The 26,767-nt window shown below is 32.1% G+C and overlaps 1 protein-coding gene across 3 annotated transcripts; it reads right to left on the bottom strand.

The window, feature by feature from the left end:
* Nucleotides 1-309: 309 nt before the first annotated feature.
* On the bottom strand, nt 310-11,421 carry LOC134235004 (protein odd-skipped-related 1-like). Of its 3 annotated transcripts, XM_062717078.1 has the most exons (8): nt 11,405-11,421; nt 9,885-9,983; nt 4,309-4,646; nt 2,777-2,930; nt 1,536-1,619; nt 1,215-1,370; nt 895-991; nt 310-748 (listed from the first exon to the last, which is right to left on the bottom strand). In XM_062717078.1, the coding sequence occupies exons 3-8, from the start codon at nt 4,634-4,636 to the stop codon at nt 737-739; spliced, it is 831 nt and encodes a 276-aa protein (XP_062573062.1). In that variant the 5' UTR covers nt 4,637-4,646; nt 9,885-9,983; nt 11,405-11,421; the 3' UTR covers nt 310-736. The 3 variants fall into 3 exon arrangements, with proteins under 3 accessions (XP_062573062.1, XP_062573063.1, XP_062573061.1); XM_062717079.1 differs by lacking the exons at nt 9,885-9,983; nt 11,405-11,421 and adding an exon at nt 5,162-5,313 and having other exon boundaries at nt 310-745; XM_062717077.1 differs by lacking the exons at nt 9,885-9,983; nt 11,405-11,421 and adding an exon at nt 5,162-5,313.
* Between the last annotated feature and the right edge of the window lie 15,346 nt (nt 11,422-26,767).

Here is a 26,767-nt window from a genome sequence, read left to right on the forward strand (position 1 = left end):
ATTCTAATCTTCGCTATTTTGCCATTCGGGGTCATCAGTGTTTCACTTCCTTACAACTTTTGATTGAGAAGAGATAGGGCTTTCATATTTGACATGTGCATTACCTGTGAAAAGATTTGATGTGTATTAGAACGAAGAAGATACTGATACAAAACGATAACATGCTGTCCACGGACATGTACATTTCCAAATTTTATTTTGCTTGATTCGATGTATATGCTTAAATTTGGTCATCTTATATCAATGAAGAGATTTCTATTGACTTTACTATCTCAAAGTACGAAAAAAATTAAGATTTCAGAAACAAAATTAACTTTTGTGAATTAATTTAATTTATTCATATCATATATATGTACAAAACCTCTCTCTCTCTCTCTCTCTCTCTCTCTCTCTCTCTCTCTCTCTCTCTCTCTCTCTCTCTCTGGAATGTTTCGTATGTATAAATTGCATGTTTGAATTGAACATGCATACACAAGGTCATTGCATAATAAAAAAACAACAAAAATACACTAACAAATTTTTAACAAACCACAACTTAACAATATTAAAGCAGCACTGTCTCTGTCACGCTGGTGTTCACCGACCCAATAACAATTCGTTTTACTCTGAGCGAAACTCTGTTTCTGGGAACGAACTGTCTACACGTAAATCAGGGATCGGATTGTAGAACGTCCAGCGCTAATATCTGAGCACGAGACTTCAGATGCACCAAGAAACCCATCCTATGGATCTGCCTCTACGACACCTGCTAAAAAGTTAAAAAGAAAAAATCTATTAAAGTTTGTTAATTTAATAATATTTTTTAAAAAGTTAAAATAATCCCATTTACTTTTTTAATATTTATTTATCATGTTTTGCAATATTCAAATTTAAGCTATTTTACACGTATCTCACCTCGTGGGTCTGTTTGTGGACAGCTAGTGTTCTGGCCTGACAAAATCCCTTCCCACAAGTAACACACTTAAAGGGCTTTTCCTTGGAGTGAATGTACCTGTGAAATAAAGCACAAAAAATTTAAATAAAAATGTTTTATTGACTGTTCTAGAGACTTTTTGTCAATTTTAGTCTTTCGAATCATGAACTTTTTTTTCACTCTTAGCAGTTTTTAACCTATCTTTATTCCGCAATCTATATTTATTATTTGTTAAATTATATTTCATCTCAAATAAAGAAAAATAAATAATAAAAAAAACCCCAGGTACACGTGTACTTACCTGTGGTCCCTGAGGTGATCCTGTCGCCTGAAGGCCTTGCCACAGATGTCACAGGGGAAGGGGCGTTCATCCGTGTGCGTGCGCTCGTGGATCAGAAGATTGTACGATTTGGAAAAATGGCGTCCGCAGTATTTACAGATGTATTCTTTCTTCTGTCTAAAATATAAAGGAATCAATTAAAAAATACCTACAGTAACAAGAATTAATAGTACATCGTAGATTTGTTTCATTTCAATTTGAATTAAATAAGCCTAAAGAGAATTGTTACAACTAATACATGAACCCTGAATTAAATATAATGAACAAAATAAATAATCTTACTTTTTGTGGCGCCTTCCTCTTCGTTCCGGGAGGGAACTACATTTTTGGAGGTGGAGGGGGAACTTGAGTGGCATGTACGAAAGTCTGAAAGAGTCCATACAGGTTTTACTCAATCTAACAAAGAGTAGATAATTAGGTTTATTATATGATTGAATAGTTTTCATCTCTCTGATTGGCTGAGATCCAACTATGTTAGAAAAATACTACGTTGTATTGACCTGCACGTGACGTTCCAGGTCAATACAAGGATTTATTTCCTCTACATTGATCTAAAAATAGATCGGGATATTCCAAATTGATACAAATTTGGAAAGCTATTTAAACTACTATAACTTTTTTTCATGTGAAGATAAGTTAAGCGAATATATATTTTCGGGTGAGGGTGATAAGAGGGGATATATCCAAACTTTTACTGAAAAACAATTTTTACTTTTTTGATACTCTATACTAAGTAATTTTTTTTCATGGCAACTAAAATTGATTTTAAAAAAAAACTTAACAAAAAAATAAATACGACCTGTAAGGTTTATTAACATTTTAATTCTGTCTCTTAATTGTATTTGGATAGGACTTAATCAAATGCAAACAAGTAATGGGTTTTATCATTTTATTAGTGATCAAAACACAGCGTATAATATTAATTTTGATAAAGTTTTATTTACACTGTAGATCGTTTCTTTTCACTTTGAATTATCAATTTTGAATTGATATTTAAGTAATAAATATAAAACTTTTTTTTCTAATGTCATGTTTCATTCGATTAATAATATTTGCTTTATCATTTATTAACCGCATGTAAAAACACGATGCGGAAAGTTTGAAGTATGTCGGTAGTCACATGGGAAAGCCGCGAATTTAGCGTAATTTTACCACAAGATATTATGTGAAGAGTGTAAATCAGTGAAGAATATTACTTCCTTTATAAAGATTACAGAAAGTGCTTGAAATCAAGAGAAGTTAACTCTAAATTTGTTTACATTTTCCAAGTAGTCAAGGCCCATGTCATGCTTATTCAAATAGCTTAAAAAATATTTTTTTTTAATTGGGAAAAAAAAAATTCAGTATATTTCACTGTCAACAACTCAATTCTTCTCAAAACTTTATATATTTTTTTAATTTCCAGTTAAAGCTACTGCTTCACAAAATTAGACGCGATATTAAATTTTAATTAATTTTATTTCACTAAAAGTTGTTAAACCAAATAAGAATTTCTTAGTAATATATTTTACATAGGGTCTTACCTTGCTTGTTCCAGATAAGAGATGTACTCCAGGGCGTGGCTGATGATGAGGGGGTCCTTGTTGATGGGTGATTTGTCGTCAGATCCCTCCTCGTCTCTCATCACTGATTCCGCCATGTGGTGGAAGTCAAAAGGCTTGGGGGACTTCTTTTCCTCTGTGGAAGAAAATTAATAAGTTTTAGCTTTTCATGTTTATATATGTTTGTACATACAGAGAATAAATACAGACAGTCTCAGTATTTTCTGGTTACCACGAATATTGACGGAAATTACAGGTTAGGAAAAATATTTTTTTTTCATAATAAATTAAACTTTTATCAAATAATTAGACTTAATTGTAATAATTTGTATTTGCACTAGAATTGATTGAAAATGTCTGTTTTATTTCTGTTAAAACCAAAAACGTTGAAACTGTAGCGCTAACATATTCAGTTACTTTACATAGTAATTGTCATGGCGGATCTAATGTATTTCAAATGACGTATCTGCTAGCGTTGCAAGAAAAGCTTGAATTCCCCACGGCCAGAGTGTGCATGACACAGAATCCTATACAATAAATACTTGTCTCTCTGCTTCATAAGTTTCCCTCATTCAAAATAATTTCCTATGAATACATTAAAATTCTTCTCTCATGTCCGTTGGTAGTCCTTATCTTTCGCAAAAATATTGTTATCAAGTTGTAACATAAACCGCAAGCAATTATGCAGGTGTCCGTCACTTTAAATAATAATTTATAATTATTTTCATTGGTTGTTATTTATAATATTTCAAGCTTACATTTACAAGAAACTATGTAGCCGCCATCTTGAAATCAGAGGGGGTATGCTCATTTAAACTTATATTTTGGAAAAAATACACTTAAGAAAGCGTTTTTGACAAGGAAGTTGATTACCCCACTCAATTATCTTTAAGGAAAACAAAAAAAGATTGGAATTTTATAAGCAAAAAATTGTCATTTTCGGAAAAAACTCCGCGTTGTTTTGCTGTTTGCCCGCCATCTTTAATGCATGTTGGAGGAGGAGCATTGAAGAAGCCTTCCACGATCACTTAGTGATTCAATCTGATCTTTCCTGGGGTGACATCAACCTTACTTATCGGAAACACACCAAGCACCCGCGATAACCAAGATTTTGTAACTTCACAATAACTTGCTACTGACACTGTGACTTTGCAATACATGTAACAATGCTATTTTTTTTTTACAACGTATTTAAATGATAAATAAGATATTTTAATTTAAAGATGCAATAAAAGGGAAAAAACGCGGAATTGGTGCAGTTTATTTTTATTGTTTAAAATATATCCACTAATGTAGCTGCAATATCCCTTTTTTATTTTCATTTTCAGTTAAACATTTAAATGTCTGTATATTATAAATATGAATTTCATGTCGTTTTTTGTTGATCTTTTCATATTATATTCTTTCTTTAAATAATAAAAATTAAATAGTTAATTGCATAAATTCGGTTTTCCCCTCATTATGATTTTAAATTTTAGCGTACAGCAAACATATGATATATGGACCTTTCTTACCTTCAATCGACATGTCCGAAAAAGAGCGCTTTTCGGGCGAGAGGTTGTCGTCTGAAAGCAAGCTGGAGGAGGAACATGAGAGATCGAGCCCTGTCGTCTGCTGACTCGGCACTCCCAGCATCAGGCGCTCCGGGGAGAGGCACGAACTATTCCCATAGTAATAACTGCTGTAAAGGGCGTGGTAGGCACCGTAGGGGTAACACTTCCACATGTCCCGGGAGTAGGAGAGGGGGTGCGTCATGGAGTAAAGAGGTCGTGCTGGCGGGGTATCGTCCAAACGACTCACGTCAAAGAGACTGGAGTACGGGGTGCTGACTGGACTACTCATGGCTGATTATCTAAAATTCAAAAAGTTTAGTTTTAATAGTACTCAGGGTCCAGAAAAAAAAATCTTTTTTATGGCTATTAACATATTTGTATTTATTTTTATCAAGTAAGTTGTCATGAAAAGGTTTAGTTCGACGAAGATTTTTCTTCCAATTTTAATATTTTTGTTGCATAGTAACTTAATGTAAAGAAGTCTATTTGAAATTTTTTTAAATGATTAGACCATAATAAATATTTGTTTTAAATTAAAGAAGAAGCTTTACTTTTACTTCAAAATATATATTTTAAAAAATAAATAAACCAAAAAAATCAACCCTACAAGGGACTTTCTACAAAAAGTATATACGGACGAGCAGCAATTAAAAATATCTAAATAAATATATTAATTCCATTTATCTGGAAATAATCTGTAAGTCATGTTTGAAAAGCTTCCTGTAAATATATACGATTAATAAAATTATTTATAAAAGCAGATCAAATACTGGCTTTGATATTCTTTTTTTTAAAAATAAGGAAACGCACTTACCAAAAATTACAAAGTTCAAAAGTATATCCTTGCTAAACTAACTTTTTAAAAATGATAAATACTGTAGGTAACTGTTTGTCCTCGTGTAGTTAGTGAGTATGTAAGTAGAAAAGTGCAAACTGCTGAATTTTATATGTGCAGGCCACTAGGGGGCGTTGGTTTATCGCATCTCGATGGTACTTCCGTGATTATCGCACAACCTGCTTAGTGACTTCATAAAAAAAGCTAAATACTAATTCAATTTGTTTACAAATGGAGATAGAAAGTGTAGTATGTCTTTTATGTTGTTTGCGGAGTGTATACTTCAGAAGGTCTTTTATCCATTATATGATTACTGGTCAGTTATTGATCTTGGTTACTTATTGGGTACTAGTGTATATAGTTTGATATTAATAGTGTTAAGAGTACTGCGTTAATCCTTTGTTAGCTAATAAGTCAACAAAAGCACTAACACCTTAACATAAACAAATGTGATAGATTTTGTAGGGGACACATTAAAACCTGTGATTGTAAACATCTTCAGACAAATTATTGCTTTGACAACAATTGTACTTGGAATTTGATCACTTCCTATAATACATGGAGCGTTATCAAGTGAGTGAAAGGGGGTTTGTAGAATGCAAATATTGCCTTAAATTAACGCCTAATGAGCGGTGAATTATCTGAGAGTGCCGCCTCTCCACCCGCTAGACTGCTTATACACAGGCTTTAATCTCGCCTTTAATCGAAGTATCAAGAATATAATCTTTGTATAAGTGTGGAGAGTGCTTGATGAATTCATTTTTAAATCAGATGATAAGTTAATCTGGTAACAGGAACGACGCAGCGCGTGCTCTGTATTAGTTTATTATATGAAGACGCCTTATTTGAGAGTTTGGTGAAATATATCATTAGCAATGATTCCATTTTTCTTTCTTTTCAAAAATGTATCTACAAAATAGTTGGTGCTTTTCGTGCATGTTTATTACATATTTTAAGTAAACTTGTATATAAATAATACTTCTTACACGAGGAGCAGACTTGTACAGTACATTACAGTATATTACAGTATATTTTTGACTTTTGTCACAGGACCAGTCCTGAATCGGAGTTCCGTCTATTACAGAACCCAAACCCTTTAAAGATTATGAAACTCTTTTTGATACTTTTTTCAAAATTTAAACAAGTTCCGTCTATCCTCAAAAGCCATCAAATATTATGAAATTATTAGTAATAGTGATATTTGATACTTTTTAAATTTTATCAAACCGACAGAATAACAACTTGATTTTCAACATTTTTGTTGTTAGTTCACAGGAAAAAAGTCTATGGATTATTAACTATTAAGACATAAAAAATAATTAATAGGTCTTATGATAAATGATATTTTAAAATATTATGAATTTCAGCTTTTAATTTTATTTATTAATTCGTCTTTTTTTCAATTTTATATTAATTTTATTTATATTATATTATTTATTTGATGATTAAATTGCTTCACATCTTGCTACTGAAAACAATTCTATTTTATAAATATTTCAAATGAATCCTAGGACAGCAACATAACTTTAGCATTGAGATACAGAGAAAGAGAGAGAGAGTAAGATAAAAACTTTTATAGAATATACTAGCTCTTTTTAGTTTTTTTTCGTATATATACACCGTGAACCCTTACGTCCAGAACCTGTCCCAATAAAGAATTGTCTATTTCCCCCAAATTTGATGTTGTTAGTTAAAATTCCAAAATGACAAGCAGATTGAATTTTTCGGTTCCCCTTATATTTCAAAAACTTGAATTAATTTTAAAATGTGTTAATAGGGAATATTCCTTCAATCTAACTCTTTCATTCATCAATGATATAAGATAAAAAAAAAATACATGTATTTCCAATTTTTGCTACTCTTTCGATTTAAAATTCCCAATAGAAAAGGTACAGGGCCACATACCAAAAAAGGGTCAATGAAGTCCTGAGTAAGCCTTTTTTCTAATACTACAGAATGTAGTTAATCACATAGAAGAAACATAAAATGGTCATTTCCAAATGGAAAGTATATACCCCTAAAGATCAGCCGTTAGATGTTAACTGACAGTCGATAGATCTAGCAAGTAGGAGCAAAGAACACAGTGATGTCACGTTTTAAATTCATTTATAGAGTTTCAATTTTGTGTATCACGATTTGACTGTAAAAAGTCGAAAGATGTGATTACATTGTATTTTCCTCTGTAATCCCCGCCATGACATCACGAAATAAACACAGAAAATAAAATGGTGCTTAAAAGATGATGAATAAAATACTTGAGTAATTTGCCTGTGTTATTTTGATAATCTTATGATTCTCTTTCGGTTATTATTACGTTTAAAAACGTAAAAAAAAAAAATAATAATAACGCTGAAAAATTATTTAATGTGATATGCAATATTTTTTAAAGCCACTTTAAATATTTATTATGTTTGCGCTTTACATTAACATTTTTATTGCGCAAAGTACATACATTAGTATAAGAGGGTAAAACTAAATGAATGTGTTTGCAAGTTATATTTTTTTCTTCGAATTTCAACGTTCCACTTTTTACAGAAGTAAATATTACAATAGAGATAGATTTATAAGTCGTATAAATGTCACATTAAAAGTTTTAACTTTAGATAAAACCTTTTATGGTAACATATATGCAATTGGAAACCGTTATCTTTTTCAGTGATCTATTTTTTTTATTTTCTCTACTACTCATATTCCTTTAACTAAATAAAAAAAAAAAAAGTTCCAATATTTTTGATTTACGACATCGCCCAGTAGTAAAAAAAGGAATCTTGTTCCAATACAAATAATTGCCATTTCATTTTTTTTTTCTTTAAACATACCGGTAAATGCAGATCACAAATTCGTTACACGTAGATGTTAAAATCGTTTGTTTGTTTGTTTTTCTTTTCTTTCTGGTGATAATTTTGAATTTCTTTTTGGATCTTCCCTTCCATTCTAACAGCTCTTTTATTGAGCAACTAAGGAAGAAGATCCTCGAATTATTTTTGGTAAAATCGCGAGGAAAAAGGAAACATTTGGCCTTGTCGGTACTTGCAGTTTGGTCGCGCTGTTTCCGAAATCAGTCTAATTGACAAGCAACAGCTGCCAGAATACAGTGCCGGTTACATTTTTTTTCTGATTTTGAAAAAAAATATTTCTGGTTTAAGTGAGCACCATCAGCTCTTTTTCTAAGAAGCTTAGATTATTTTTGTCGTTTTCTACATAGATGCAGCGGCATTTATTTTACGGAACTGAATATAAAAGTGGAATTGCTGTTTTAAAAAAAATTAAAATAGCATGCACGAAATAAAAGAGTAATTTTGTAACAAACCTTGCCACGAATTTACATTGCCTGCTGAATTTAACTGTGATATAACTTCGACAGAAACTTCCTTTACAATTACTGAAATTTCATTGAAATATAATTCTTTTCCATCAGAAAATTATGAATAAATGAAGATTCTTTTTTTTTTTTTTTTTTACAATTTTTACTGAGAATAAAAACTTATAATTTAATATGTATGAAATACATTGTTTATGTACGTGCATAACAATTATGTAATGCAAAACAACATTATTTATACATGTTATGTACGCAAAGAAATTTTATCATAAATCGGTCTCCTCTGATAAAGTCTTGATGACGCGATGTTTGAAAGTTCCGAGTCTAAATCTAGAGCATACTTCTTACATATCAGCTTCTAGGGCGAAAGTGATTAGGTAAATAAACAAGTGATAAAGGTAATTGGTGTAATATAGTTAAGGAGTTAGGTTTATCGGTTACCATCATAAAACATCATTATTTAACAATAGTTCACAAACAACCAAGAAAGATGGTGTTAATTGCTGTCAAATCACATAAGCCTTTGATGTAAGCAGGAGGACAAAGGTGGACTCGATTGTCGAATTTTACGCTAATCAAATAATGCTTTGGGTATACCAAACTAATTTGATTGCCTCGTAAGATAGTTTCAAAATAATCTTAAGTAAATGTTTCATCATTTTGCATCTTCATTTTACATCATTCTTTAATGCAAATTGTAGAAATGTTATAACTGTCAAATTTATCAATAAAAAAATTTCATATTAATGTTTTTGATACACTAATTAAAACTTCCATAACAAGTTTTCCAAAAGACTCAAAGACTAAAAGTTGCAATTTCCCAGCACTGACTGTGTCTAGACTTATGTCTACAATGGGAATATACAATTACAACGTATATTCTGAGTATGGCACCCCCGGGACGGCGGGTATGTTAATGATCAGCATTAAATTATAATTAGATTCACGACAATACTGAAAACAAAATGAATAGTCTGGGAATTTGTGAAAGGGATATTTCCTTCATGCTGTCAAAAATTACGTATCGAATGCTATTTTTGAATTTTGTGAGTAAGACTGTTGTAAATATTCAGTCTAAAAGTACTTCACGTCAGCTGATACATAGACAAACAGGTGCTGAACAGGTGCCTTATTTAATACACTATGTAAACCTTTGTTTTTAAAGCAATCAACTAAATGTGTAGTACAAATAATTATGGATGGGAAAAGGAGCCTTTTCAGATTTTTATCAAGTATGATTTTAAAATGCTCAACACTCTTAAAAATTCAACAATTTTACCAAAATCAAAACACAATTTTGTACGCACTATATCAACTGGGAAATAAATCTTCTAGCTATAGACAAGATACATGCAAATATCAATTTTATGAAATAAGTACCTTAGATACAATCTTCTCTGTCACGTTCTCTGTAAGAATGATCTCAGATTTGGTAAATCGGGCGTATTTAAGGGGGTTAGGTGTGTACCAACAATACCATTGAAACAAAAAGAATGCTAATGGTTGTCAAAACAGTGGTCAGAAAAAGCCCGCTAAAACAAAAGAAAGAAGGACGTAGCTACCCCGCCTCCGTAGAAAGGGGGGATAGACCGACCTTCAAAACAATAGAAGAGGGGACTCGGCTACCGACCGAAGTCCCGTGTTTTTACTACAATCTGAGAAAGGTTGTTTACTCCAAATTAACAAAGACTTTGGCCTCTGTTAATTGATCACAAACATTTTTTCTCATCAAAAGAACAGTTACTGTCACTTCATATACTTAAAATTGTTGTATTTTTTAGATATGAATTTTTGTTGAAACAACGACTTTTTAAATACATTTAACAGACAATGAATCGCTAGTTTGATTTCAAACTCAATTCTTTTTTTTTTTTAATATGAAATCGTTTCAACCGTATTATTCTGTAGTGTATCGCACGTACAACCAGGAAACAGGGTTAACATAAGTTTTTAAACTTGTTTCCGAAGTTGTTTAATCTTTTCTTGTTTGAACTCTATGCTTGTAATTTGTAAATAGAATTAAAAAAACGATTTATATTAAAGTTTGAGTTTAATTAATAACAAAAGAACCAAAAGAAAAATTAGTACATATTTTATTGCACATGAATTGCTAAAAAACTTTCTGAGATACGTTACATCAATTTGGGGCACTGTGCATGCTTAAGCGGTCGATTTCATTTTCACTTATCAGTAAAATATGTATTTTGTACTTTGATATTTATCAACGTAAATCATTACCAGTATTTGAAAACATAAATTTTCTACATCGTTGATTTTTTTTTTTTTTGAATTTCCGATTATTTTCCTATTTCTTTTATTTATTTATTTATTTTTATATATACGATAAATATAAACAAAATAAATACATTAATAAAAAAAAATATTACAGGGCTTTGTCGATTTTGTTTTATCATTCATTAAAATAAGACCGTTTTAAGGTCAAAAATGGATTATAAAGTTCATTGACACGTCAATATATAGGCGTGAATATATTCACTGTCAGCGGATTGTTGCTGTTTGAAAAGTATATTTAAAAAATAAATTTCAATTGAGGAAATATGCACGTGATAGACTCTTCTTTTTTTCTAAATACGGAAATATTTTGATGTAAGTGTTGAAATAATCTATCTTTAAAAGAGAGAATTATTATAATATTCTTCACAAATCTAAGTGCACTGTACATGTACACGACTTATTACCTTTTATTGCTATACTTTATTCAATACTTTTATTCTTTATACATGTACAAGAATAGATAGGTATTTTTCCCACATGGTACGTTTTAATTATTCGTTTTCATGTCACATTCTTGGACAATTAAATAAAAAATAAATATATTCATGTATATATATAAAATATCCATGTACAATAAAATAATGATAAAACTGTGCCAAACTTACCAATCTTGACGAAACCTCAAAGCTATCAGAAATGTCTGTATGCGTGGTATTGTGAATTATTGACTTGGCCCCGCCCCATTTAGTGTACGATCACCGAACTAATTAGCATATTGGCTGATAAATCTTCTACATTATATGTATTGACTGTGTTTAACCGTCTCCTGACACGAGTAAATAGACAATAAGAATGCGAGTTATAAACATCAGTGACTCAAATTCTCTGAAACTGAAACAAAGAAATTTTAATGACAATTGAAGAAGTATGACAAATATTTTTTTTTTTTCGTGAATTTTTTGAAAGGGGAACAGAATATAAGTGGGATAAGAAGAGACCTAGAATTTACATTTTTTTTTTTTTGAAAAACACAAATATTTTTTAAATATTAATATACTTCTTATTAATATTAATTATTTGAAAATTGATGGCTGCCAAAATCGCATGTGAATTAGACAGGATTGTACACTTCAAATATCTCCCCCTTTTTCAAAATTCTTTTTTAAAATTCACAATTGTCCACCAAGAACTCGTGAGAATAAGCTAGAATTTCCGCCGTAGAAATTACTGGGACAATCTGGTCCATCCGTGCCATGAAGCGGCAGATGCAAAGATTCACAATTTTAAACCTTCATATTTCCTTTATTTTTTACGATTATCTCGGACTATCTATAGCTTCCTCAAGGAACTAGAACCATTTTGTACATGTCCTTGTATTAATTTGATAATTAAAACCATCTTGCTGTTTTCAAGGCAACTATTCGATTTTTCTTTTTTTTTTTATTAAATTGGTACATATGTACTATAACAGTATGATATTTAATCCTTTAAGTTTACACAATTCCAGTTTAAATGAACTCTGTGTGACTTTTATATGTAGATATTTCTAATACGATATCTAATAAAATAAACGAAAATCGGTGGTGAAAATAAAAATAACATGGTATTTGTTATAATGACAAAAAAAAATTTCAAGTTAAGCCAGATGACCCATCATTTAAAGGGAAAAGTCTGCATTCGCGAGACAAAGCGTTTATTTATAGGTAATATGTCTCTCAGACACAGAAGTTTTATGACCCCCCCCCTTCGGTATTGGGGGGGGGGATGGTAAATTTAAATTTAGAAAATTACAATTTTCGAAAAAAAAAATCCACAGGAAATTGCAGTAATTTATATACTAGTATTTAATTTATATTGATATATTTTTAACACATTCAAGTTAAACTGTATAAAACAAGCTTTTGTTTAAAAAAACATGAAACCTCCTCTATCTTCGATTATAAAATATTGGGATTTTGAGACCATTCTTCTCGTTACAACGGCATAAAAAGCACATTTAATAAGATTGGTTTTCCTTCAAATTGGATAAAAATTTAATGTTACCAAAGTGTCTCTTGAGAAAACCAAGGGGATGAAGGATAAATATACATCGTATCAAGTACTGTCTTCCCGATTCTTATCACATTATTTTTGTGTAAAAATAACAAATTGATTTTCAAGTACATCTACAGTGTAAAAAATGTCACAAAAATCGTCAATTGGGGTAAAATAAAAGGAGAGCAATTTTGAAAATTTTCTATAAATACCAATATTTCTTGTACACGAAAATAAACTGAGAATGAATGGACAGATTTCTGTATTCAGTTTGTCTCTTTTTTATTTCAAGATTTAAAATCGTTGATATTTTCATTACTCATGCATGTAAAACACAGCAAATTCTCCTGCTCTTCTTCCACATTAGTCCATTATCTTCGTTCTTTTTTCAGATGTCTTTATGTCATTTTATAAGAATTACAGTCATTAATGGTATCATACAAGGTATTTTAGTATGTTGATCTAGGAGATTAACATAAGATGGATATGGTGTAACATGTCGACAGCTACCCGTCTTGTCGCGCGCTACCCTCACCACATAGAGAGGACAGTAAATACTGACTCATATCACTTCAAATTAATAAGGTACAAATATGTGAGGAGGTCCCAGCCAACCTGCATAATAATAGTATAATATGACTCACATATAATTACATGGACCCCCCCTTTCATGTACATGTACCCACAAGAAAATGCTTTGGGTTATATGTACACAAATGTACACTCGTCTGGTGCTCTACAAAGATTACATGTACACAAAGTACAATAGTCATCTGCTCAGGGAAAGATAAGGAATCTTTAATGATGTCATCAACAAATTGTTATAGAGATAATCAGCACCATACAATCAAATACAGGCGAATCACAAGATGTCTATCTATGGCGCCGACACAAAGAGAACCAGAACAGCGAGGGAAGCAGATAGCATCAGCTTCCGAGAGAGATGTAGGGAATTAAGGAGGGATTATTGTCGTATTTATTATAGTTTTAAATTGACGAAATTTTAAGTTTCAAGAAGTTAATATCAATTTAATTAATATTTTATTATATAAAGTAAGATTTTATAATTGGATTGGACATCAGGCATGGTCTATGTAAGTCCTCTATAAGGTCAAGGTTACAAATGTTTAGAATTGACAATGATTTACAATGATGAAAAAATTCCTTATAAGCTACTTTAATTTCTTTTGTTATCTAAAGGTGGGAAAAAAGAAAAAAAAAATGAATCGAATTAAATTACAGAAGAGTTATTACTAAGTATGTATACTCGCTATGCAATATAATGACAAGAAAATAAAAAAGTGCAAACAAACAGCAAAACAGAATAAGTAAATAAATAAAGTGCAAAGGACAAAAAATATGTAAAGAAAAATATAAAACAGAAGGAAATAGTAACATTAAGAAATAAATAAAATTTGAAGTTAATATCAACTAAGTGATCGAATGAATGAGGTTTCATTCAAACGTTTCATTTTAGACGCAAGGTCAGGTCAAGGTCATTTTCTTTTTCCCATAGATATTGAAAACAAAACTTTTACCAATCATCTGATACTACTCCTATTTGAATCAAATGATGTTACTAAAAGTCTACTAGATTAAAGTACCAAACTGACATGAACAAATAAACAAAAATTAAATTCCGCCAAAAATATAGAGCCTGCTTGATTTCAAATTCAGATAACCATTTCTGTTTGAAATTGTATAAGGTATTTTTATCCTCACAATATAATGTCTTCGAAGTAGAAAAATTGCATCTATTTCACTGAATATAGATTGAATTAACTAATCATCGCTAGAAATATATGTTGCCATATTTCTTAAGATGTTTACGTTTAAATATTTACATTTCCAATATCTTTGTCCGAGATAAAATTACAAATAATAAATTTACTTTATTTCTACATAAATCTACTGGTTCATCGATAAGCGCGGTTAAAAAAAATCACGTGAGTGGCATGACAAATAGAGACAGAAGCGGGGCTAGCTTAGATCACATGAATTTGCGGAATCAAGACCATGTAAATTAAACAGAAGTATATCCCAACAGTAAAAAAAAAATATGTAAATACTGGGATTGTGAATAACAGGGCAAAAATTTCCCATTAAAAGAAAAATACTATACCGGAGATATATGAGAAGGATTTATTGCCCTTAGCAAAATTTTTTTAAAAGATTGAATAATTGGTTCAATAGCGAAAATGTTCAAATCATAAATTCCTTTACTAAAAAATACTTTATGTTATATATCTACTTAGTTGCACATCTGTAGCGTATGGTTTTATATATATTTGTCTTTGACCATAACGCTACAGATCCCGCAGTGCAAAAAAAGGTGCAATTTACGGCGCAATATTTTTTGCGCACTTTTGGGGAGAATTTCTTCACTTTCCAGCATCAGTCAATCAACTACCTTTCATTCCCTAATTCTAGGCACATTATTTAACTAATCTATATATTTTATCTATCTCCCAACCCTTTATAGTCGTCTCTATAAGTGATAAACTCGCTTGATTATAATTATTTGTTAGATTGCTGAAAATTCACTTCAAGCGAGTTTATTGCCTGTAGAGACAACTATAAATGGTTGAGAGGTGGATAAAATATACGCAGTAGCTACAGAATGTATCTAGAATTAGGGAGTGAAAGGTAGTTGATTGACCAATGCTGGAGAGTGGATAAATTCTCTCCAAAAGTGCGCGAAAAATATTGCGCCGTAAATTGCACCTTTTTTGCAATACGGGATCTGCGTTATGGTCAAAGACAAATATACGATAATCGTATAAAACCATAACGCTATAGATCTACAGCTAATATCTACTGAAAGGCACTTGTCCAAAAGATGTGTGCGTTTATAACTTTATATACATGTACAGTCATGTAAATGCATACCTTTGTACAAATTCAATATTTACATGAATTTGCATAATGAAACTTATTTTGTCTGGAAATTTCATTAAATATTCTGAAAAAGTATTCAAAACAAAGTTGTTGGTATTATTGGAAATTGTAAGAGTTTTTATGCTTCCGTAAACGAAGTTTTGGGGGTATATAGTTTTTGTCGTGCCCGTCCGTCTGTCTGTCTGTTTGTCTGTTTGTCCGCAAACTTTAACCTTGCCCAAAACTTTCGATTTAGTGGAGCTGTGACTCTCATATTTCACATATGTATTCCTTGTGACAAGACCTTTCTTTGGGTACCACCAAATTTGACCTTTTGACCTTTTTACTCTAAATTTGGTAACTTTTACTTTGGCCATATCTTTTGAACAGTAGATACCAGGATTTTTATACTTTAAATATGTATTTTCTGTGGCAAGACCTTTTATTGAGTACCAACAACTTCGACCTATTGACCTTGACCTTGGAGATTTCCGTACTTATGCAAAAACTTTAACCTTAGCCATAACTTTTGTATGGTAAAGGCTAGGGCTTTAATACTTCACATATGTAATTCTTGTGAAAAGTCAATTTATTAGATACCAAGAATTTTGACCCTTTGACCTTGACCTTGGAGTTTGACCTACTTTTAAAATTATAATTTTTGAAGCGTATGGACTACGGCTTTCATACTTCACATATTTAAAAGAATTCTTGTGACAAGACCTTACATTTGAAATCAAGAACCTTGACCTTTAACCTTGACCTTGGAGTTTGACCAATTTTTAAACAATCCAAACTTTTACTTTGGCCCTAATTTTTTTCAACGGTAGATACTAGGAATTTCATATTTCAAATATCAATTTCTCGTGGCAAGACCTTTCATTTGAAACCAACAATTTCGACCTTTAGACCTTGACCTTGGAGATTTTTGTACTTATTAAAAAACTTTAACATTGCCCATAACTTTTAAACATTAAGGACTAACGCTTTCATACTTTACATATGTAATTCTTGTGAGAAGACCTTTTATTGGATTTCAACAACTTTGACCCTTTGATCTTGACCTTGGAATTTGAACTATATTTTATATATAAAAATATAAAAATAACCTTGTCCATAACTTTTGAACAGTTAGAGCTAGAGCTTTCATACTTCACATATGTATTACTTGTGACAAGATCTTTCATTGGATATCAACAGCTTTGATCCTTTGACGTTGACCTTGGAGTATGACTTACTTTTCACAAACATTAACCTTGGCCATAATTTTTGAATGGTAAAGGCCAGCGCTTTCGTACTTCGCATATGTAATCTATGAGACAAGGTCTTTCTTTAGAAGCCAACAACCTTGATCCTTTGACCTAGACCCCAGAGTTTGTTCCTACGTTTAAAAACGTTAACCTTTGTCATAACCTTTCAACAGGTGGTGCTAGGGTTTTATATTTCACATTTGTATTTCTTGTGAAAAGGCCTTACGTTAGGTACAGCATAAATGGACTGCATTTAAAATAAGCTTAAGCTTCGCTATGTTGCTATACAGTGTTTCACAAACACATCTTGTGTCTTACTTTTATCTTACATAAAACTTACTGCATTTTTATGCCTGCCCCAGTAAACGAAGTTTGGGGGTATTTAGTTTTTGCCCTGTCCGTCCGTCTGTCTGTCTGTCTGTTTGTCTGTTTGTCCGCAAAAACTTTAACCTTGCCCATAACTTTTCACTGGCTGGGGCAATTGCTTTCATATTTCACAGATGTATTCCTTGTGACAAGACCTTTCTTTGCGTACCACCAAATTTGAACTTTTGACCTCGGAGTTCGACACACTTTTACACCAAAATTGCAAACTTTTACTTTAGCCATAACTTTTAAACGGTTGGTGCTAGGACTTTCATGCTTCTTATATGTATTCTTTGTGATAAGACCTTTCATTGGATAATTTTGACCTTTTAACCTTGACCTTGGAGTTTGACCTACTTTTTAAAAAACTTTAACCATGATCATAACTTTTGAATGGTAAGGGCTAGGGCTTTCATACTTCACATATGTAATCCTTGCGACAAGACCTTTCATTGGATTACGACAGCTTTGACCCTTTGATCTTGACCTTAGAGTTTGACCTACTTTTTAAGAACGTTAACCTTGGTCATAACCTTTGTATGGTCAGGGCTAGGGCTTTCGTACTTCACGTATGTAATCCTTGTTACAAGGCCCATCTTTAGAAACCAACAACCTTGACCCTTTAACCTTGACCCAAGAGTTTGACCTACCTTTTAAAATACTTGGCCATAATTTTTGAACAGTTGGTCTTAGGGTTTTATATTTCACATTGGTATTCTTTTGAGAATGTCTTACTTTGGGTATCAACTTATTTGATTTACATTTGAGAAAATTTAACCTTCGCTGTGTTGCCATACGGGGGCATCAGTGTTTTACAAACACATCTTGTTTTTAAAGTAAAACTTTGTCTCTTCACATCTCTTAAAATGTTAAGGAAAAACAAATCTTTCAATTTCAGTCAAATACTGCAGTAAATACGAACAGAAACATTCGTCTTAATTTTTTTTGTCCAAAATCATATCCAGGCCCCATCTACACAAAATCAGTTTTCCCGTGTCCACGAGCAGGTTTTTTTGAAAAAAAATCCAGATTCCAAGTAAAGAATAGTGGTCAATGAAATAAAATTATGTATTTAAAGATGTCCGATCCTCATCCAGAAACGATAACTCTTAAAATAATCATTTAATTTAAATAGTCCGAAAATTAAGCTTGAAATTGAAATTTTTTCATGCAACAAATTTTATTTTATGCTTATCAGTATGTTTCAATAGTCTTTTTAAAGACGACATTTGTACCCCTTGAAGTAAATGTTTTTTAAAGAAATCCAATTACTTTAAATGTGGCTTTAGTTACCAGTATTTACCGTATTAGCATGATATGAAATAAGGACTGATCTGCGGTTTCTTACATTGATTGTACTAGTACAAACGTTATACACTAAGTATACATTGACTATTTTATAACAACCGAACAAAAGAGAAGAACTAAAGTACCAAATAAGTATAAAAAACATGCGTGGAAACCTATAATTTGTTATCCTAAAATATATTTGTTGACCAGTTTTCAAACAGAAAATGCACAGCGGGTACTTTGATTCGCATTTCCTGAAAACATGTTTGGGATTTAACAACGTTCTTGTTTTACTTTGATTAAATTTAATGATGAACAGTAAATAAATGCCATTGGTATATATATCCTTTATTTTGAAAATTCAGAAACATTTTTGTAAGTATTTTCAATTACCCAACTCTTGATTTTCAGGACGTGAAGATCAGACAAATCAGATTAAGGACTTTGTAATAGGCTTCTACCTGCTATATTATTTTTAATGCTAATTTTTTATGAAGTTAACATTTTCATTTTGAGGTTCAAATTATCAACACGGCAGTTTAAACATTTTTAATTTTTTTTTCTAAAAACAATATACAAGGATGATTGTAAATGGAAACTGTATGTTTCCTTATGTAGAGAAGTTTGTGTAACTTGACTAAAATCCTGGGATTTCTGTTTTGAACATACATGTGTTTTATTGACAATATTTAATTTAATTTAATAACTAATTAAGGGCCAGCATGGGGAAAAAAGTAGACTGTAAACACAATGGTCATATACATGTAATACAATATACATACACACAGGCGAGAAAGAGTTTGAAAGGAAAGGGACATCAAAGGATAATATGTCAAAGGGATTGTCCAATAACAAGTTTAACAAAAAAACCCTCAAGTTCTCAAGGTAAAGTCTTGTGATTTCAAATTGTCCAAAAGTTCCTTGGAATTTTTTAAGTATCCACATCTGATTTACACCACTTCTCGAATATATTGTTGTGCAGTATTCTTGGAGTTTCTCCATAGAAGAACAAAAAGAATTGTGTTTATACATCTAGCTAAGGAATACCAAATAATGAAGATGATAATGATATTTTTAATAATAACTACAGAGGTAATTCAAATATTTATTCAAACGAGCATTATCATGAATACATGAATACTGTTTTAAAATACCATTGTTTTTTTTTTTTTTTTTCATTTTCCTGTAAAAATAAGGATTCATTTTCCAATGCAATTAATGCACATTTAATATTTTCTTGTTTATAATTACAAGTAGCACAATTATCATTAAACGTCTACCTTTAAAATAATTTATTCGCAAAAGAAAAAAAAATAGATTATCCTCCTTTTATCCACCAGAATAATTTTGATTCCTTGTAATGTTACATCTATAAAAACAAGATATGTTTGTGAAATACTATGCGCCCGGCGGCAACAAAAATCGAAAAAGCTATTTTTAGCATACAAGCTTAGATAACAGTCAAGGACACAAGGTCATTGACCTTGGTGTCATTTGAAAGAACTTAATGAGTGAATTATGCACACCAAATATGAAGTCTCTATCTGTTATGGTTCAAAAGTTATGGTGAAAGGTACGAAAAAGCTATTTTTAGCATATAGGTCACAGTCAAGGTCACCAGGTCATTGACCTTTGTGTCATTTGAAAGAACTTTATTAGTGTAGTATGCATACTAAATATGAAGTCTCTATCTTTCATGGTTCAAAAGTTATGGCGAAGGTTAAAGTTTGCAGACAGAAAAGCTATTTTTAACATATAGGTCACATTCAAGGTCACAAGGTCATTAATATTGGTGTCATTTGAAAGCACCTAATTAGTGAAGTATGCATACAAAATATTAAGTTTCTACCTTTCATGGTTCAAAAGTTATGGCGAAGGTTAAAGTTTGGAGACAAACAAACAAACAAACAGACAGACAGACAGGACAAAAACAATACACGCCTCGGATCTATCGATTCGGGTGCATAAAAATCAAGTGTTCCTAACCATTGGAACAATAAATTTTAATATACAGAACACAGTTTATAGTTTAACAATTATTATATTTATGTGTACATAGTATGTAAGTTATACTTACACATGTGTCAACAGTTAGTGTACTTTGATCGAATCTTTTACTTATGAGAGTAGGGTCTAAAAAAAAATTATTTTATGACCCCGTTAACGAAGTTTCGGGGGTACAGTGTATATAGTTTTTGTCGTGTCCGTCCACCTGTCTGTCTGTTTGTCCGCAAAAACTTTAACCTCGCCCATAACTTTTGATTAAGTGGAGCTTTGACTTTCATATTTAAGCTGTGTATTCCCTGTGACAAGACCTTTCTTTGACTGCCATTAAATTTGACCTTTTGACCTTGACCTTGGAATTTGACCCACTTTTACACAAAAATTCCAAACTTTTACCTTGGCCATATCTTTTGAACAGTTGATACCAGGACTTTTATACTTCAGATATGTATTCTTTGTGAAAAGACTTTTCATTGGATACCAACAACTTTGACCTTTTGACCTTGACCTTGAAGATTTTCGTACTTATGAAAAAACTCTAACCTTGGCAATAACATTTGAACGGTAAGGGCTAGTTCTTTCATACATCACATATGTAATCCTTTTGAGAAGACCTTTCATTGGATACCAGGAACTCTGACCCTTTGACCTTGACCTTGGAGTTTGACCCATTTTTAAAAAGCAAACCTTGACCAATCCTTGTGACAAGACCTTTCATTGGATATCAAGAACTTTGACCCTTTGACCTTGACCTTGGAGTTTGACCTATATTTAGCTTACCTTAGCTGAAGACTCAGGTGAGCTTTACTGATCACAATTTGTTCGTCGTCCGTCTGTCTGTCCGTCCGTCTCTTAACTTTTCAATTTTTTGACTTTTTCTCAAGAACCACTGGGCCAATTTTAACCAAACATGGTACAAAGCATCCTTAGGTAAAGGGAAGTTTAAATTGTCAAAACTAAGGGCTAAGACCCCTCACAAGAAAAGACAAAAATAGGAAATAGGGTGGGGCCATTATAAAATCTTCTTCTCAAGAACCACTTGGTCAGAAAAGCTTTCATGACCCCCGGGTGTTTGGCAGAGCCACAATACGGAATCAAAGTTTTACATAGAAATATATAGGAAAAAACTTTAAAAATCTTCTTCCCAAGAACCACTCGGCCAGAAAAGCTGAAGCTTATGTGGAAGCATCCTGGGGTAGTGTAGATTCTAAATTGTTGTCCCCCGCTTTCGCGAAAGCGAGGGGACATTAAATTTCATTCGTCTGTCTGTCTTCCGTCCGTCACAAAAACTTTAACCTTGCCCATAACGCTTGATTTAGTGCAGCTATGACTTTCATATTTCACATGTGTATTCCTTGTTACAAAACTTTTCTTTGGGTACCACCAAATTTGACCTTTTGACCTTGACCTTGGAGTTTGACCCATTTTTCCACAAAAATTCCAAACTTTTACTCTGGTCAGAACTTTTGAATGGTAGACACACGGACTTTCATATTTCACATATATATTCTTTGTGGCAAGACCTTTCATTGGATACAAACAACCTTGAACTTTTGACCTTGACCTTGGAGATTTTTGTACTTATGAAAAAAACTTTAACCTTGGCCATAACTTTTGAACGGTAAGGGCTATGGCTTTCATACTTTAGATATGTAATCCTTGTGAGAAGACCTTTCATTGGATACAAAGAACTTTGACATTTTGACCTTGACCTTAGAGTTTTACCTACTTAAAAAAAAAACCTTAACCATAACTTTTGAAGGGTTAGGGCTGGGGCTTTCATACTGCATATATTAATTTCTTGTGACGGAATCTTTCATTGGAATTCAAGAACTTTGACCCTTTCACCTTGGCCTTGGAGTTTGACCTACTTTTCAAAAACTTTAACCTTGGCCATAACTTTTGAATGATAGATACTAGGACTTTTATATTTCACATATGTATTCTTTGTGGCAAGACCTTTGACCTTTTGACCTTGACGATTTCCGTACTTGTGAAAAAACTTTTGGTAACCTTGGCCATAACTTTTGAATGGTAAGGGCTAGGGCTTTCGTACTTCAGATATGCAATCCTTGTGCAAAGACTTTTCATTGGATACCAAGAACTTTAACCCTTTGACCTTGGGGTTTAACCTACTTTTAAAAAACCTTGACCATAACTTTTAAAGGGTTAGTGCTAAGGCTTTTATGTTTCACATATTAAATCCTTGTGACAGGATCTTTCATTTTATCAAGAATGACCTTGACCTTGGAGTTTGACCAACTTAATGTCTTTTTTTAAAAACTTTAACCGTAGCCATAACTTTTCAACTGTTAGGGTTTGGGTTTCCATCCTTCACATATGAATTACTTGTGACAAGACCTTTCTTAAGAAACCAACAACTCAGACCCTTTGACCTTGGAGTTTGACCTACCTTTCAAAAATTTATCGTTGGCCATAGCTTTTGAACAAGTGGTGCTAGGGATTTCTTATTTCACAATCGTATTTCTTGTTAGAAGACCCTACTTTGGGTAATAATACATAGAAATTGCATTTAAGAAAAGTTTAATGTTCGCTATGTTGCCATACAGGGTCATCAATGTTTCACAAACTCATCTTGTTCCTTATATTGAGAAGAGATATGGCTTTCATATTTGAAATGTGCATTAACTGTGTTTCCGAGCATGCTATGATTTCTGACCCTTGGACCTTGACCTTCATGATTGACCTTTTTTTGAAAAGTCAACTTCAGTGATAATTTCTGATAGAGAGTTCATATTTGAGACAATATGTCATAAAAAATGACATCTCACCCTTAAAGACACTGAAAGCCGGGGACCACAATTCTTTGAATTTGCTTGTTAAAATTGTGACTCCGAGGGGGGGGGGGTTAGGACGAGGCCACAATAGAGATTACAAGAGGGAAAATATGGTAAACAAGATGTGTTTGTGAAACACTGATGCCCCCGTATGGCAACAAAGCGAAGGTTAAGCTTTCTCTATTGCAGATCAAATATGTTGGTACCTAAAGTATGGCATTTTTACAAGAAAATACAAATGTGAAATATAAAACCCTAGCACCTCCCGTTGAAAGGTTATGACAAAGGTTAACGTTTTTAAATTTAGGACAAACTCCGGGGTCAAGGTCAAAGGGTCAAGGTTGTTGGTTTCTAAAGAAAGGCCTTGTCTCAAAGATTACATATGTAAAGTATGAAAGCACTGGCCCTTACTGTTCAAAAGTTATGGCCAAGGCTAAAGTTTGTAAAAAGTAGATCAAACTCCAAGGTCAAGGTCAAAGGGTCAAACTTGTTGATATTCAATGAAAAGTCTTGACACAAGGATTACGTATGTGAAGTATGAAAGCTCGAGCCCTTACAATTCAAAAGTTATGGCCAGGGTTAAATTTTGTAATAAGAAGGCGAAACTCCAAGGTAAAGTTCAAAGGATCAAAGTTGTTGATATCCAATGAAAGGTCTTCTTACAAGAATTACATATGTGAAGTATAAAAGCCCTACCCCTTACCGTTCAAAAGATATGACCAAGGTTAAAGTTTTCTCGTAAGTACGAAAACCTCCAATGTCAAGGTCAAAAGCTCAAATTTGGTGGTACCCAAAGAAAGGTCTTGTCGCAAGAAATACACATGTAAAATAAGAAAGTCATAGCTCCACTATGTATTCTTAGTGGCAAGACCTTTCTTTGGATATCAATTACCTTGACCTTGGAGATTTCTGTACCTATAAAAAAAAACATTGACCTTGGCCTACTTTCATATTTTTTCACAATTGTGAGAATTCCCTACTATGAGTACCAATATACTAAATTTGCATTTATGAAAAGCTTAATCTTCGCTATGTTGCCATACGGGGGCATCAGTGTTTCGCAAACACATCTTGTTTTTTTTAGCTATACTGGTCAGAGACCAGAAGAGCTTATGCGATAGCACGGTGTCCGTCGTCTGTCTAGCTGTCCGTCTGTCTGTAAACAATTTTTCAAAATGCTACTCCTCCAACAGTTTTGGTCTGATTTCAATATAACTTGGCACACAAGTAGACAACACTAAGATACATAATTTAGTGCATTGGTTTTTGGTTTCAGTGAACGGTGTTGCCATGGTTACTAAAAATAGAAAATTTTGTGAATTCCTTTAAAACGCTACAGTTTTGGTCTGATTTCAATATAACTAGGCACACTAGTAGACTACACTAAAATACACAATTAAGTGCATCGGTTTTTGATTTCGATAAACAGTGTTGTCATGGTTACTAAAAATAGAAATTTTATGACATTCCTTTAAAACTCTACACCTCCTACAATTTTGGTCTGATTTTAATATTACTTGGCACGCAAGTAGACTACACTAAGATACATAATTTAGTGCATTGGTTTTTGGTTTCAGTGAACGGTGTTGCCATGGTTACTAAAAATAGAAAATTTTGTGAATTCCTTTAAAACGCTACAGTTTTGGTCTGATTTCAATATAACTAGGCACACTAGTAGACTACACTAAAATACACAATTAAGTGCATCGGTTTTTGATTTCGATAAACAGTGTTGTCATGGTTACTAAAAATAGAAATTTTATGAAATTCCTTTAAAACTCTACACCTCCTACAATTTTGGTCTGATTTTAATATTACTTGGCACGCAAGTAGACTACACTAAGATACATAATTTAGTTTATCAGTTTTTGATTTCGAAGAATGGTGTTGCCATGGTTACTAAAAATAGAAATTTTTGTCAAAATTCCTTTACAACGCTACCTCTCTTACAATTTTGGTCTGATTTCAATACAATTTGGCACACAAGTAAACTACATCAAGATACATAATTTTATTAATTGCTGCCTGTTGCAAAGTTTCAAATCCAAGTGCTACTTTTCCTTTGTTACACTTGCAGACCACTAGAGTTACAGTCTCATCAGAGACTTGTTTGTATCATGTTACTCTATTGACAGTTAGCGACATTGATGATATTATAAATTTCATGATTTGGAGTTCTATATTTGATTGATTGGATGATGTTAAAGCCGAGTCGGCGATATTTCAGCCAGGCTATATTCAATCCACATAAATAAGTTGTAGTTCTAATTATAAATCTAGTTCATTTTGGAGAGGGAGAAACACATATAATCATTCCCCTTCAAATAAGTTCCTATTCTTTCCAAAAATATTTCAAATTAATCCCTCAATATGAAGGTAATTATTTTCTCGGTAGAGTTATTTTTTTCTGAAACACATTACAACAACGTCTTGTACTATAAAATAAGTAAATTCACGAGTGCAGTTGTATATTTTGTTTCTTATACTTCAGAATATCATGGTAAAAATTAGCCTATTTGATTTTTCTGATTTTTTATCATTTTGTTTTTCCTCATAAAATTTACCTGGGTTAGTATATCTTTCTAAAGTTCATATTACACTTTATATAAGCACCGATTAAGCTAACATATTCTGAAATTTGTTTTTATCTGTTAACCTTTACTGAGTGTGATTTGTCCATATTTGTTATTTTTTTGAAGTATTAACGAATTATTTCCGAGTCTATTTCATTTTCCAAGTCTTATGAGAAAAAAATTCAAGGAATTACATTATCCTCTTTTCTAAACCTGCGACATGATATTAAGTCTCCTCCAAAGAAAAAAATGTGTTTGTATCATCTGTCTTAATACATCGGCTAGTATACCTATGATATATATAGAGACGCAACATCATCAATAGGATTGTATATTAAAGAACTTTAATGGCTTCTTCCCTGGAGTTGAAGAGTTCCACTACATGAATGACCTGTGTGCAATACTTTTAATGTCTATATATGGTATTGTACATCTCTTCTAAAACTAATTTGGATTAAAAAGAATCTGGAATTTAAGTTTAGTAATTTTCGTACAGTTTTACTTTGAATAGTGCAAGAATTTCTATAATTTGATATCTGTTCAAACCCCCTGAAAACGCATGCTATTTTTTTAAAATTAAAATATCTTGAACAGTTGCACGGCATAAAGTATGTTGCGTATGTCCTTAAATCGCTTGTTAACTTTATACATATCGGTATATACGCGGGTATGATTTTCTAATAAAACGGACACGGGATGTATATTCGGAGGGGGGGGTGTCCACAAGCACCTGTGATCCCCATAACAAAATCGGACATAAATAGCCATAACATACAACCGTACATGAACATCAGTAGCAAATCAGAAACAATCGTTATATACACATCTAAATATTG

The sequence above is a fragment of the Saccostrea cucullata genome, unplaced genomic scaffold, assembly GCF_032062105.1.
Source record: "Saccostrea cucullata isolate Sc308-1 unplaced genomic scaffold, CSIRO_AGI_Scuc_v1 ctg100, whole genome shotgun sequence".
Taxonomy (NCBI): Eukaryota; Metazoa; Mollusca; class Bivalvia; order Ostreida; family Ostreidae; genus Saccostrea; species Saccostrea cuccullata.

Excerpts from the sequence above, each read along its gene's own strand:
- LOC134235004 (XM_062717078.1), bottom strand. The coding sequence starts at position 4,636 with ATGAGTAGTCCAGTCAGCACCCCGTACTCCAGTCTCTTTGACGTGAGT. Across the intron at positions 1,620-2,776 it reads TCTTATCTGGAACAAGCAAG|ACTTTCGTACATGCCACTCA; the intron begins GTAAGACCCTAT and ends GGACTCTTTCAG. Across the intron at positions 1,371-1,535 it reads AGAGGAAGGCGCCACAAAAA|ACAGAAGAAAGAATACATCT; the intron begins GTAAGATTATTT and ends TTTATATTTTAG.